Here is a 15493-nt window from a genome sequence, read left to right on the forward strand (position 1 = left end):
TAAGGTACAGCAGTCTCCATATCTCTCCACCCCCACCTCAGGGTCCAACACATCTCACTGTTCTCCTCCTCCCCCCCCCCCCCCCCCCCGCCATGGGCCCAACATATCTTTCTCCCTCATCTCCCCCCTCGACATCAGCGCCTCTCTCTGTCACCCTTCCTCCTCCCCAGAAAACATGCCTCTGATTCTCATTTTTGGCAGCAGCAACCTTTCAGGACATGCTGCTCTTGCCATCATCGGGCCTTCCCTCTGCAGAGTCCACTGTTGCAGAAGCGGGAGGTTACCTCAGAAGGCAGGCCTGGCAGAGAGAAAGCCCTGACATTGGTGAGAGCAGCGTGTCTTGAAAGACTGCTGCTGCCAGTGAGGATTATAGGCAAGTTTTCCAGGGAAGAGAGGGGAAGGGTGATAGAGATGCTGAATTTGGGACCTGCTTGCCGCTCTAATAGGACTGGCCATAACATCTGAAGCTGTCATAGAGGCTGATATGTACTGTTTCTTTCACAGCTTTGAGGGGTGGGAGGGGGTCAGTGACCACTGGGGAGTAAGCGGAGGGGTCATGCCTTAATCCTTCCAGTGGTCGTCTGGTCATTTAGGGCACCTTTTTGTGACTTAGTCTTGATTGAAATAAGTCTAGACCAAGCTGTCTAACTTTTAACCCTTAACGTTTTTGCTTTTACCATCATGGCAGAAAAATGTCTAAAGTTTTGGGAATGCCCAAATCCCACTTCAACATGCCCCCTTGTGATTTGCACACACTGCAGAGAAACGCTTCTCAAATCTGAGTTTTGGAAATCATGATTTGGACATTTTTTGGAGAAAAACATCCAAATGCCACTTTATGCTATTTTTGAGACATTCTCTTTTGAAAATGAGCCCCAGTATTAACTACCGTGATAGAGTAGAGAAAGATTAGGGGAAGTTCCATAGCTAAAAGCAGACGAGTTTGACTTCTGTTTCATAGTGTGTGTAGGGGGGGGCGGGGTTTGATGGAGAAACTAAAAATGGACCAACTCCCTGTTTGTGGAGTCAGGCCCTTTCCACTTATTGCCCATATTTACAGGATTGACTGATTAAAATAGCATCTACATTTCCAAATGTATTCTTATTCAGTGTGTAGTGCTGGTTTTGTGAGGATACTATGACCTAAGAGTCTAATTTTAGTCTTGGATTAGTTTTATAGGGTGCGGCCTTGCTTATTTTAAATTGTTTCCCTCTGTTCCTGTAGTGACGTGCCAAAATTGGCTTTATACAGTGCATATCACGTTTACAGTCCCTAAGATTTACCCTTCTGTGGGCCACCTCATGTTATATTTTGAGTAATTACGTCCTGTTTTATTTCCTGTCTGTAATGTTAATGTGGCCCAAAGCAAAAAGGAGGCTACTTCTGATGTAACTTTAAAGTTTCTAGGAAAACAGTTTACCAAAGTTCCTTTTAAATTGGTTGCATAATAAAGATTTTTAAAAAGTACTTGATGATTTTTTGCCTTTGGAATATCAGTAACCAAAGAGAAACAGTCTACATGGCAGTGGCATTCACTCCCAGTCACTGAGTGCTACCACCAGATCAGAGAGAGATTTGAATACAATGGTGGTAATAGCATGCAAAATGTATTGAAAACTTTCACTCTTAACAATAGAAAATATTCTTTTGTTCAAAATATAGTCCAACATCTATCCGCACCATAGCACCTCATTCTCACCATTCATACTACATTCAAACTTGTGGGTACAACCTGCCCTTCATTAAGGAATCTCTGTAGCGTATAGCATCCAGCACCTTTAAAATGCTCCAGTATACACGTTTATAAATTTCACTGCTTTTTCTCAATAGTGAAATCAAGCTCAACATAGGTTCATATCTCAAGCAATTGCAGAGAATACCCTGCTGCAGATCAGTCATTAGGTCTTCAGCGCCTGAACTGATGTTATACAAATGTTAATCCATAGCACCAACACTTTCAAAAGGAAGTTCTTTCAAGATCCAGAACTGTGCTCAACTTTCAAAACTGCCGGTTAGGGCTCAGGCCCACCCAACAGTAGCACACGTTTGGTAGTAGCTGGTGGGGATCCCAAGCTCAGCCAACTGAAGACTTCCCCTTGATGGTAACGAAAACATGATACCGGCACCTGCTCATGCTCTGTTTTCTGCACATGCCTGCTGCAGACTGAAAAGGTAGAAATTAGCGATTTCTCACTTGCTTAGATATTTTTTTTTTGGGGGGGGGGGGGGGTGGAGAGCACTTGGTGCCCACCCACTTCTTGCCTAGGCCCACCCAAAATCTGTAGTCTGGCTACGCCCCTGGTCTGGGGTGTTTCAAAGGGTGGGCTGAGGGCATGGCTGACACTTGGACGTTTTACAACCATAATGGAACAAAACAAAAACGTCTAGGGCAAAAACATCAATGTTTTGGTCTAGGCCTGCTTTTATAATGAATAAAGCTCAAAAAGATGCCCTAAATGACCAGATGACCACTGGAGGGATGACCCCCGCTACTCTCCCAGTGGTCACTGATCCCCTCTTCCCACCCCCCCCCCCCAAAAAAAAATGATGATAAAAATAGTACTCAACAGCCTCTATGATAGCCTCAGATGTTATAGCCAGGTCCATTAGAGCAGTATGCTCTAATGGACCTGGAGTAGTGTAGTGGTGGGTGCAGTGCACTGTACACAAGTGGACCCAGGCCCATAACTCTCTCCCTACCAGTTACACTTGTGGTGGAAACTGTGAGCCCTCCAAAACTCACCAGAAACTCACAGTACCCACATATAGGTACCCCCTTCACCCATAAGTACTATTGTTGTGGTGTACAGTTGGGGTAGTGGGGTTTAGAGGGCTCAGCAGACAAGATAAGGAAGCAGCAATGAGATGTGTACCTGGGAGCATGAAGTCCACTGCAGTGCCCACTAGGGTGCCCCATTGCTCCTGGGATGTCTGTGCAACCAGTCTACTAAAAATGCTGCCCCCTTCTACATCCCAGTAGCTTGATTTCCTATGTTTTTCACTTGTGTGTGTGTGGTTTTTTTTTTTGTAATAGCCTGAAAAGATATTTATTTATTTATTATTTATTTATTTATTTATTACATTTGTATCCCACATTATCCCACCTCTTTGCAGGCTCAATGTGGCTTACAATTCGTCATGGATACTGGAGATAGAAGAGAATATACATTTGGTTTTACAGAGGGTTATGGGTTACATGGTGGTAAGATACACGAGAGTGTTAAAGCAAAAAGCATTAAGCGACATTTCTGGATATATTAAGGATAGTACAGTTACACGTGTTGATCTTTATGATATATCTTGTCGAAGAGATAAGTTTTCAATAATTTACAGAAATTGGTCAATTCATAAACCGTTTTCAGGTCACGTGGCAACGCGTTCCAGAATTGCGTGCTCATATAGGAAAAGGTAGGTGTGTGCATTAATTTGTATTTCAGACCTTTACACTTAGGAGGATGCAAATTGAGGAATGTGCGAGAGGATTTTTTAGCGTTCCTGGGTGGTAGTTCTATTAGGTCTGACATGTAGGCTGGGGTGTCACCATGGATGATTTTATGGACTAGGGTGCAAAGTTTGAACGTGATGCGTTCTTTAAGTGGGAGCCAGTGTAGTTTTTCTCGTAGGGGTTTCGCGCTGTCGTATTTTGATTTGCCGAATATAAGTCTGGCTGCCATGTTCTGGGCTGTTTGGAGTTTAAGTATTTGCTCTTTGCAGCCAGCGTAGAGTGAGTTACAATAGTCCAGATGACTGAGTACTAATGATTGTACCAGATTGCGGAAGACAGTCCTTGGAAAAAATGGTTTAATTCTTTTTAGTTTCCACATGGAATGAAACATCTTTTTAGTTATGTTTTTCGCATGGTTCTCAAGTGTTAAGTGTCGATCAATGGTGACTCCAAGAATTTTTAGGGTGTCCGAAACTGGTAGATTTAGTTTAGGTGTGTTGATGATGGTAAATTTATTCTTATTGTATTGCGAGGTGAGTACTAGGCATTGGGTTTTTTTCTGCATTAAGTTTCAGCTGAAATGCATCTGCCCAGGAATTCATGGTATGTAGGCTTTGCTTGATTTCTTTGGAGATTTCCCTTAGGTCTTGTTTGAATGGGATGAAGATCGTTACATCATCAGCGTATATATATGGGTTTAGGTTTTGGTTCGATAGTAGTTTAGCCAAGGGTGTCATCATTAGGTTGAATATGGTCGGTGAGAGGGGATATCCCTGTGGAACTCCGCATTCAGGTGTCCATGTAGCTGATGTAGTCGAATTTGATGTCACTTGATATGAGCGTGTAGTTAGGAACCCCTTAAACCAATTGAGAACGTTGCCTCCAATTCCGAAGTATTCAAGGATGTGTAGTAGAATTCCATGGTCAACCATGTCAAATGCGCTCGACATGTCGAATTGTAACAGTAGTATGTTTCCGTTTGCTATCAATTGTTTGAATTTTGTCATGAGCGTAACTAGTACGGTTTCAGTACTGTGATTAGAGCGAAATCCTGACTGGGAGTCGTGTAAAATTGAGAAATTATTTAGATACTCTGTGAGTTGTTTGGTCAGCAATCCCTCTGTTATTTTGGTAATTAAGGGTATGGATGCTACTGGTCTATAGTTCGTTAGTTCATTGGCATGCACAGAGCACAAAACCTTGTTACAAACAGTATTTAAAAAAAAAAAAAGATGTTTTGTGCTTCTGAAAATGGTCATGTTTCCTATTTGGATTTGTGACATTTAGCACAAAATGTCCAAAGGCCAACTTAGATGTCATATTGAAAATGCCCCTCTTTATCTCCTACACGTGTGCGCAGGCAGGGTTGACCCTTCATGGCTGTGTCACCGCTCACAATTAAGAGCCATAGTAGCTTCAGTAGTCCATTTCTGCTCAACCTCCATAGAAGAAATTTGCAAGATGGCAACATGGTTTTCTACCCATATCACTGCTCAGTACTGTCTTTTGAACAAGCATCTTTTTACTACTTAAATTTCAGCTCCACCCTCCGTCCCTTTTTTCCCCTATCCCTGGGGTTAAGTAGCAAAATTCCATGCTACTTAACCCCAGGGATAGGCAGTGGCTTTCACTAGGTCTATTTTATTAAAGGTTTATGAACTTTTCCTCCAGGAATTTGTCTAAATCCTTTTTTTAAATCCAGCTAAGTTAACTGTTTTTTTACCATTAAAAGAAAGGGGATGAGATTTATTATATTGTGTTTATGTGGTTACAATCAAAGCGAGTTATATATTGTATATACAGGTGATTATTTTCTACCTGGGGCAATAGAGGGTTAAATGACTTGTTCAGAGTTGCAAAGGAGCTGCAGTGGGAATGGAACCCGGTTCCCCTGGTTCTCAGGCCACTGCACTAATCAGCTTTTACCAAGGTGCAGGAAAAAGGGCCCTGCGCTAGCGGCAGAGTCCCTTTTTCCTGCGCACCAGGGCCCTTTTTTTTAACTTTATAAATTTTAAGATTCATACAATGATTTAACGCTGTTAACAAATGTTGACTCCACTTAACAACCCCGCCCTCCTCCCTCCCCTTCCCCCTCCCCGCACCTAATACTCTCCCCTCTTTTCTCTTTGTTGTCATACAGTTATCCTGGTCATATTGTCCCTAATTCTAATAATTCTATAGGAAAAAGTCCTTTACTGCTAGTATTATTCACATTGGTGGTATCACTAATTGGGGGGCATCAAGCTTGACCCCAGCCTGGGATCTCCACACTTTATATTTGTCCCATAGTTTGAAGAACTGGATTATTTGTCCCACCAGGGCCCTATTTACTGCAGCAGGTAAAAAAAAAGCCCCCAGACACACATGGCCATGTGGTAAGAGAACTCTTACCGCATGACCATGCAGCGGGATCCTTAAGATAAAGGCTCCTGCGCTAATCCGGCTGTAACCAGGCAGCGAGTGGCGATACCTGATTATCGCCGCACAAGCTATTTCTTGGGGGGGGGGGGAGTTCCCTGGAAATGGCGCATGCTCAGGGCGGGACTACCGCTGGCAGCCATGTTGGGCCAGTGGTAGTCCCAGAAGATCAAGCGGTAAGCCCACATTGGACTTATGGCCGCTCTGTTAAAGGGGCCCCAAAGCTACTTCTCAGCTCCTGTCATAATCTCTGTGTTCAGGTCTCTCTTTTTACTGTTCAGACCTTGGGGCTCATGTGCTTCATCTCAGCTACAGCATCTTCACACAGCACTTTGTCATTCTTTATTGCCCAATTAAAGTTTACTTTATGGTTTTCTTTTGATGCTGCCTCTGCAGATGTGTGTTTGATTTAAAAATAAGACTTGCACAATGATATTATACAGGTATACTTGATAGAACTATTGCAAGCTCTTTTGGCAGGTTAAATAAAACAGGAGTGGTTAAAGTACAGTGATTTAAGAGAGAAATGAATCTTATTTAAAGGTTTTGCTCAAGGCAGGATACTTTATAAAGGGAAAAGGTTATGAGGAACATTATTCTTTTTCCCGTATAGAATCAAATAAAGTGAGAGAAAAAGCAATAGATTAATTTGCCAAAGGTCATGCGAAGGCAGGTGTAGATTTGACTCTCAGGCCTGTGTTGTAACCACTAACTGCCTCTGCAGCTTCTCCAGCCCTGTTAGCAGATGAGTAGAAGGCAGATTTGAGAATCAAACCTAAGAGGCAGAGGCATGACCCTCAAAATTACGTTTTATTATGCCCTTTATAAATTAAAAATATGTTAATCTATGAACCATTCATTTACTGAATGAATAACCTTTGGTTATCCTAAATTAACTTTCTAAGACTGAATTGGTTCTAAACTGGGAGAAGACCTTTTCAAATAATGCATACCATTCATGGACAAAAAGGATTTATTGGGACTTTCTAAAACATGGAAAAGAAAATAAGATGATACCTTTTTTATTGGACATAACTTAATACATTTCTTGATTAGCTTTCGAAGGTTGCCCTTCTTCCTCAGATCGAAAATAAGGGCAACCTTCGAAAGCTAATCAAGAAATGTATTAAGTTATGTCCAATAAAAAAGGTATCATCTTATTTTCTTTTCCATGTTTTATTTTGTTTGATTTCTATTGATAACCTTAAGAGTGGACTAACACGGCTACCACACTCCTCTACTTGACTTTCTCAAATTATTTTTTCACTTGTCTGTGAGTTTATTTTAAGTAAATTACCATTATCTCCCATCCTCCCCAGTAAAACACTATCAAGGCTTACTGTTTATGTAGGATAAATGTGGGAAAGTGACAGACTTGGTGTTAGGACAAGAATCTCTGCCAATGACTAAAATGTATGGTGGTTTTACTGGCAACAGTAACCCCATGCCAGATTCTCTCTTGCACTAAGGGCTCATCTCAAATGACCTGTGTTTGTTTGCAGACAATGCTGCTTCTCACTAATTAGGTACTTGGCTGCTGATAACTTGGTGATTTGGAATTTTTCTGCTGCAAGCAACACTATGAATTGACAAGTGATTAATTTAACAATTGTGCAGGGTTGGTGACAAGGCATGGTGCCCTGACCGCTGCTCCTTCTGATGGAGAGAAACTGAACCTTGCTGTTGATGGCTCACTGAGATTGTTATGTCCAAGTCACTCTCATAATGGATTCTTCAGCTGAGCAGCAAGGTGTCCTCTTGGAGAATGGTTCTGAAAATGGCACTGCTGGACATCATGAGAAGCACCCTGATCACAAAGCCATATCAAGTCTGCCTGTGGCCGGAGGCAGACCTATTGGTACGTTGCCATCTTTTCAGTTGATTGGATCACACTTGTATACCTAAAGAAAGTGGAAAAAGGAAACGAATTTGGATTTAGCTTATGTCTTTTCAGTAGTTGTTTGAGGTGAATTATATTCAGATGTGGTAGTATTTCCCTGTCCTTTGGAGGACTGACAATCTAAGTTTGTAGCTCTGGCAATAAAGGATTATGGGGGTCTTTTACTGAAGCTTAGCTAGAGTTATCTGCAGCAGGGCCCATTTTATTCCTATGGGACATGCTGTTGATAACTCGAGCTAAGCTTTAGTAAAAGACCCCCTAGGTGACTTGCCAAAATCACAAAGAGCTGAGTGGGATTTAAACCCTGGCTTCCATGATCCGCAGCCTGCTGCTTTAACCATTTGGTTACACTTCCACTCCAAGTGACTCCTCCAGACGGAATGGCCCTTGCTTTGGATTTATAAGTTGTTTTTTTTTTTGTTTTTTTTTAAACTGATAGTTCTCTCCTCCTCCCATTTCTTCCAGTTCAATTGGAACCAGGCTGGGGATCTGGCTCCATGAACCATCATTCACTCTCCTTAGCATTGTTTCCCCTATTTATAGCTCTGCATCCACCTCTATTCGTTGGGTCATTAAGAGAAAGTCATGGACCAGAGAATATGTAGCATGGCTCCCTTAAGAACCTGACAACCATGAGCTTCTAATCTGCTGTGTAGACATCACTGTAATGACTACTACTTCCTGCCCCTGCCTCCCCCCCCCCCCCCGGGTTTGCAAGTCTTGACAACAGCTCCAGCTGACCTGGGAAGCACAAGTCTGAATCAGGAAAATGAACTGAGAACTGTCCATTTGGGAGTGCATAGTACTTATCATTTGAGCCACTGGGTTAGTGTGAGCACTACTGGTTGGTATGCAATTGTTTCCGTGGAGGAGATATGCAACAGATCTGCATTTGGGGAGAGAAACACAGGAGAGAAAACAATAAAATCCAGGGCTAAGATTCCTCAGCAGTATTTGTGCAAATTTGGTTCACATTAATTTGAATGCCAGAAATAAATACTCATTCTTGTTATTGCCTGGATAGAAAGTCAGCATGTCTAGGCTTTTTCAACTCTCACTGAATGCTTTCTCCTGTTCCTTAGTGACCATTCTCAGTTTGCTGTCATATAGCAGGGGTGTATATATATATTTGTTTTGGCCAGAGACCACATCACACTTTGAGCTATTCAAGGCCCACACATGCCATGGGTCATTAATAAATGTTATATTTATATGACTTGACAAAACTGTGCTGCAGCTTGCGCACAACTGGCCTGAGGAGGTTGTGCACTCCTACCATATAGCATGCTGGGTGGGGGGGAAAGATATAATCCAATTCTGCTCACTTAGACTTTCACACAACTTTATTGACAATGAGCATTCCTCAGAAAAGGTACTTTGCCCATTCTGTGCCTACAGAAACAATCTGTTGAATAAGGCCCAACTCTTCAGCTGCTTCCAGGACCATTGGTACTTGATGGCACCATCATTTGCAAACAGCAATTTTTTTAAAACTAATTTCCTGTTTCAAAGACTCAGTTGCAAGTTTTGCAGAGTAATCCATAAAGTAGAATACCTGTAGCAGTGCAGAACTTTTCTTTTTGTTTTAATGATAAAAAAGACTGTTGAGTGGCCTCTTCCCCTTCCCAAGTCATAACTGTTCCAACAAACTTTCCTGCCGCAATTTGTTTTCATCAAAATTCAGATTTGTAACCAACAGACTTTCTTGCCTGAATGTCCTGCCCAAATCTCCTGCCTTCCTTAGTTTAAATTGTGCCAATGAACCTTCCAAAACAAAACAAACCAATGAAACCACTCACCTCAAACCCCAACAAATCAGATTTTAGAACCCACTATATAAAGACAAACTGCAAACCTTGCAGAACAATGGCTGAAATATTGGTTCCATTTACTTGGGCGCGGCAAGTCCTAGTCAGCCACAACAATCATGATGCCAGGCCTGGAAGCCTAAGAACATTGTGGATGTGTTTCAGGTTTCCTGAGGCTATTTTTCACCTTTTCCTTATCCCCCAGGCCAGTCCAGAGCCAATTAGGTATGTCTGCCTACCAGCAGATAGAGGCAGAGAAGATCTTCATGTAAGTACTGTCTCTATAAAGGACACCATGCAGCCTGTGCTCATCAGTATTCTTGGTCTCCAGCAAATGGTGACAGACATACCGTGCAGGTGACTCTGAGCCTATCTAGTGAGGACTGCTACTGGCCCCGGCTGGAGGGTTGGTACCCTGGTTAATTTTCTTAGAAAGAAAAAGCTGGGGATCTTACAAGCTTGAGGAATAACTGGAAGATTCTGGGCAACACTCTGGAAGAGTGCCTGCGTTCTCTCTCTCACCCAGCTCAACCCCCCCCCCCCTCCCTCCATTGCAGGAGGGTGTTGCATTTAAAAAAATAAAATAGGGTAAAGGGTGGCAGTCACCAAGGGGCAGATTCTGCAGTGAAGGGGCATGGCAATCTGGGTCTCTCCTTGGGGCAACAGAAGGGAGTCTACTCTGCTTGGTTTTGCACCGGTAGGGGGAGGGTGTGAGTGTATCCGATTTAAGGGGCCGATGCTGAAAGTTTACCAGACTTGTAACATTAATATTTTAGCTAGTTTTGCGCATATGTGATTGTGCACCTAATGCTCAAAGGGTTTCAATGCTGCTTTTACCGTTCACAAAAGCAGTGCCTGAAAACTAGATAAAGCAAGCTCATTAGTATTAAAACGAGAATTCCGTGCAATGCACAGAAGGGAACACCTACCTGTAACGTTCAAAAAGTTTTGGCAGGTCTGAGGTGACGTTGCATGTGAAAGGACAGCTTCTCGGCATATTGCATTTTTTTGTATCTGCAGTTTGTGTGTGTATCGTGTGTATGTTCCACCCAGAACTGTAGTGCAACCTTAAAAAATAAAAAAGAAAAGTGTTCTGATTGCCATACACATAATACACCAATCAAAAAAAAAAAAAAAAACAATTAAAAGACAACAAAAAAGTAACCAACAAAATAGTCTATGAGCCTGCGCATATGATGTCTGTCTATGACACTTGCATAGTAATGGTTCAAGTCAGGTTCTGTTTTTATTTCTCTTGTTTTGTATTTTATTTTATTTCTGCTTTTATTCCTGTGTAATAGAGCACATCTGCTGCTCTTGTTTGCTACCTCCCACCCCCTGCTTCCTGTTCCTCTGGCCTGGGTGCGCAGAATATTGATGCTTACTGCAAGACCATTCTGCGCATGTGCCGGGCGCTTTCTCTACTAAACTACATGCAGACTTTTCATGCATCTCATTTGCATGCGATGTCCTTTGAGCATCGACCCCTAAGTGTGCTTTTCAAGTCCTTTTACTTTGTTTAAATTTAGGGAGGAGTGCTGACCTTCATCCTCTCTGGGAATGAGTACTGGCTCAAACTTGAGTCTGGCATGTCACTGCACTGCCTGCAGCTGTCCTAAGCCTCACAGCTGTCTGCGTTTGGTGGATTTTGTTGCTGCATAATTGCTACAGTTTAAGCTTTGAAAGTTTGCAGTTGTGTGTGTTTGTTTCTTTCTTTGCTTTCATGGGGTTTCTTGCTTTATTGTGGCTCAATTGATTCCAAAAGTACAGTAATTAGCAATATTGGGTTTGTATTTATCACTGTTCTCCCTTGTGACTTTCTCCAGATACTTTACAAAGAATAGATATTTCAAAATTTATTACAAATTTATACAAATTCCTTTTTCCACAATCTTATACAATAAAATTCTTCACCCTACCAGATCCCTGTGTTGACATGTCTATTTACTTTTAGTAGTCCTCGTAATTGATACCCTTCAAGGTTTTCTTTGTTGTTCAACCTAATGTCTCTACACTCTATGATGTTATCACACTTAATCCATGAAACTATGGCACTTATGTCCATTATTATATTTGTCCATACATTATTTCACAATATATTTTCCAATTTTATCTTCTCAACCGCTATACTCATCTCATGATGCGTCTTCCAAACAGCTCTACACATAGCTTGTGTTTTGCCACAGGCGCCTTCAGGAGCCATTCAACATATCACCATATTGTAATGTTTTTTTTATTGTTCCTGCACAGCTTTCTTGGGTCGGACCAAAGCGGTCTCAGCCGCAAAACGACATCAATTGATTCTACAGATAGTGAGCACATTGCAGGATAAGAGTAACCCTGTGTTTGCTAGAATTAGGATTCTGTTAACATTTATTTCTGGCGGTGACTCTTAAAATCCTCGGAACACAATAATTGCAGCTATTGCTAAAGAGTCAGCATAAGACCTACTTTCCACCTGCCATACAGCATAACCTTGGAACCAGGAATTTTTTTTTTAATCTTATTTATTTATTGTTGCATTTGTATCCCACATTTTCCCACCTATTTGCAGGCTCAATGTGGCTTACATTATGCCATAGTGGCGATCGCCATTTCCGGAATGAGAAATGCAAAGTGGTATTACATGAGAGTTCATAAGTGACAGAGTAGATTACGCAGTCAAGTATTAAAGGTTCATTTCTGGAATGAGAAATCAAGTGGTATCTTATACACCCTCTAAATTACATTAGTCTCATCATTACAGTCATCAGCCAGAGGCCATGCACCAGACCTCTCTTTGCAACACTGCAATTCAAGGGCCCTAAATCCAGCCATTGCTGTATAGTGATGGTATCCCTTTCACCTCCTGGTCAGTAGATGTTTCCTCTGTACTATCCCCTTCCCTGTCTGGCCTGGTAAGTGCCAGACCTAACCCAGAAATCAAACCATGGCATTGTGCAGTGTTGCCACCAGTCCTGGTACTTTATTGTTCTGATAATATTGTTACCTTGTACATGACCACTACAGGAGAACTAATTTTGAATTGTTGTCTTGCTTCCTTGAATTTTATTTGTCTCCAAATGCCATACTATCACCTATCCAGTTAATAGAAATTAGCTCTGCTAAAATCAGGACCTGTGGAGTCAGTACACCAAACCTTTGACTCTGACTCCTCTATTTTTTTACTATCTGACCCCGACTCAACTATATATAGTAAACCTAAGATAAATTTGATTAACTGCAGAAACATAGGATATTTATTTATGTACAAAATTAGGCCTAATAGACCACAGAATGTATTTATTTGAAGTTTGAACGGAGCCTGAAAAAAAAATGCTGTCACATGAAAATATGCAATATAATGTTACACACTTCATATTTTTAATAAATCTATGAAGAAATTGTTCTCTGAAAAATCGCTTGAGATTCTCCTCATGGATGCCTTCAAATCAAATCTAATTATTTTCAGAGCAGAGAACAACCTCTTAACACTAACTTGGAACAGTGGGAAAGTAGTAACCGCCAGGGTAACATCACTAACATATATTCAGGATATAACGTATATATTTTTGTCCTGGATCTAAAGTATTTGTAAATATAAGTATAAAATGATGTTTACCATATATTATAATGTTGTAAGTTTTTATTTTGAAGCTGGAGTCAGTACATTTTTACCCACTCCATAAGAACATAAGAATAGTCATACCGGGTCAGACCAATGGCCCAACTAGCCCAGTATCGTGTGTCCAACAGTGGCCAACCAGGTCAAAGGACCTAGCAAAACCCAAGTAGTAGCAACATTTCATGCTATTGATCCCAGGGCAAGCAGTGGCTTTTCCATGTTTCTCTCAATAACAGACTATAGACTTCCTCCAGAAACTTGTCCAAACCTTTTTTTAAACCCAGATACACTAACTCCTGTTACCACATCCTCCGGCAACGAGTTCAGAGCTTAACTATTCATTGAGTGAAAAAAATATATTTTCCTATTTTTTTTTTTTTAAGTATTTCCATGTAACTTCATTGAGTGCCCCCGTCTTTGTATGTTTTGAAAAAGTAAAAAATTGATTCACTTCTACTCGTTCTACAACACTTAAGATTTTGTAGACCTCCAGTCTTACACCACCCAAAATTGCTTCTGACTCCCAACTCCACAGTCCTGCCTGTAATTCCACTGGAGTGCTGAAGAGCGAGAGAGATGTGGTTAAATATGATTGCTCTTTTCTTTTCAACTAGAGGCTTTGAAGAAGGAAAGAGAAAGCCAGAGATAAACTGTATCTGTGGCATCGCATAAAAAAGCGAGATCAGCAAACTCAGTGGTGTGCCCCCTCTCTCTCTGTATATATATCTATTTTCTCTCTGCCTTTAAATGTTTTATGGAAGCACAAATGTTGGTTATGGAAGTTGTCACAGCCCCCTGTCCTAAGTGTTGTTTAGGACAGGGGACCCTCAGCCCCTTCACATATGGTTGAAGCAGAAGAACATTATCTTGCATCCTCATTTTGCATTTGTAATGAGGCTAATCTGTGTCTACTTTATTGCTGGCAGATACAGATGGGCTGATGATCAGAAGCAAATGCAGACACTAGAGGCTGTTAGCGCCGTACTAGCGCCTGCATTTGCTACCGCCCCATGATCAGAGTCCCTGAGCATGTGAAACCATGTGCTCGTGGACTCTGAACACAACTAGCATGCAAATGCATGCAAAACAGGGCTCTTAGCGCAAGTAGTATACAAATGCATTCTAAACCTATTCCTCCCCAATGATCAGCAACTAGCGCACCAAATATTGGCCCACTAGCTGCGGTAAACCCTACGCCAGCTCGGAGCTGGCATTAGGGTTTGCAGACTATTGGGGAGAAATGGTGAGCCCTGTCCAGAATGCATTTGCATGTTAGCAGGCCCACCATTCCTCCCAGTGCAGCAGGAGCAGGAACCCCAACTTGACATCCACCCCCAGCGACACGGGGCTGGAGGTCCAGCGGACCTCCAGTACTCCCCCCCCCCCCCCCGGCATCCCCTCCCATGAATGGAGCCATTGTGGCCCAGTGGGCCGTCAGTCGATCCCTTCCCCACCCCACCCCTGGTGGTCTTAGTGGCCCTTCCCCACCCCCTTACCTTTGGCGGAAGAGGGAGGTGGCCTCCCTCCTCTTCCATCGGCGCCACCTCGAAAATGGCGGTGTCCTACCCAGTGCATCCTGGGATGCGCTGGGCGGGGCTTCACACCATATAAGGGAGTTTCTCAGTCTTGAGCTAGATGGACCATTGGGCTGACTCAATATGGCTATTAGTATCTTCTTGTCCTCTATAGGTTCTTCTGTGTAAAGCTTGCCATAAACCATTACCGCTTCTTTCCTTTTTCAGGTATGAGTGTTGACAAAGTGTCATGTGAGGGAGAGCACTTGAAGCTGATGAGTCAAGGGGACTGCTGCCAGAATGGCCCCATGTCCCAGTATCCAAACTCTCCAGCGACTCCAGAGCCTACGTGCAGTTCAGAGCCATCTCCAGGTGTGCCTGGTTTCCATGCCACCTTAACAGCGTCTCAGGGATCTAGCGCTGAAAGCGTAGTTTGTAGAAAAGAAGCTTTGCAGTCTCTCAAACTAAGCCTTCATATGCAAGAAACTGAATTATGTAAGCATAAGAGAGCCCCTTCTTTCTGCTTGTTGTTTTTCTTTTGCCATTTTAAATCATTTTAACCATTTTCTCTCCAATCTGTTATAGCTGAGATTAAGTCCTGCCCATCCATAAACGCACAGTATACTGAAGTACTTTCAGAGCCTATCTATCCATGTCTGAACACAAGCAGCTCCAAAACCTTCACCAGGGCAAAGTGAAAAGGCCAGTAAATTAGTATTACCTGGCTAGCCTAGCGAGTGTTATGTTCCAGTGGGCAGAATTTCCTTAAGAATCTGACATGTAACACTGCATGTCTGTACTTC

The 15493-nt window shown here is 42.2% G+C and overlaps 1 protein-coding gene across 1 annotated transcript in view; it reads left to right on the forward strand.

The window, feature by feature from the left end:
- The window catches only part of GOLGA3 (golgin A3), a 94112-nt gene that overhangs the window by 12292 nt on the left and 66327 nt on the right, over positions 1 to 15493 (forward strand). Inside the window, exons 2-3 of the mRNA XM_030220167.1 lie at positions 7482 to 7722; positions 14919 to 15185. Of these exons, the coding sequence (XP_030076027.1) occupies positions 7590 to 7722; positions 14919 to 15185 (400 nt within the window). The 5' untranslated portion in view covers positions 7482 to 7589. The remainder of the gene's footprint in view (positions 1 to 7481; positions 7723 to 14918; positions 15186 to 15493) is intronic.

This window comes from Microcaecilia unicolor, chromosome 11 (genome assembly GCF_901765095.1).
Source record: "Microcaecilia unicolor chromosome 11, aMicUni1.1, whole genome shotgun sequence".
Lineage (NCBI taxonomy): Eukaryota > Metazoa > Chordata > Amphibia > Gymnophiona > Siphonopidae > Microcaecilia > Microcaecilia unicolor.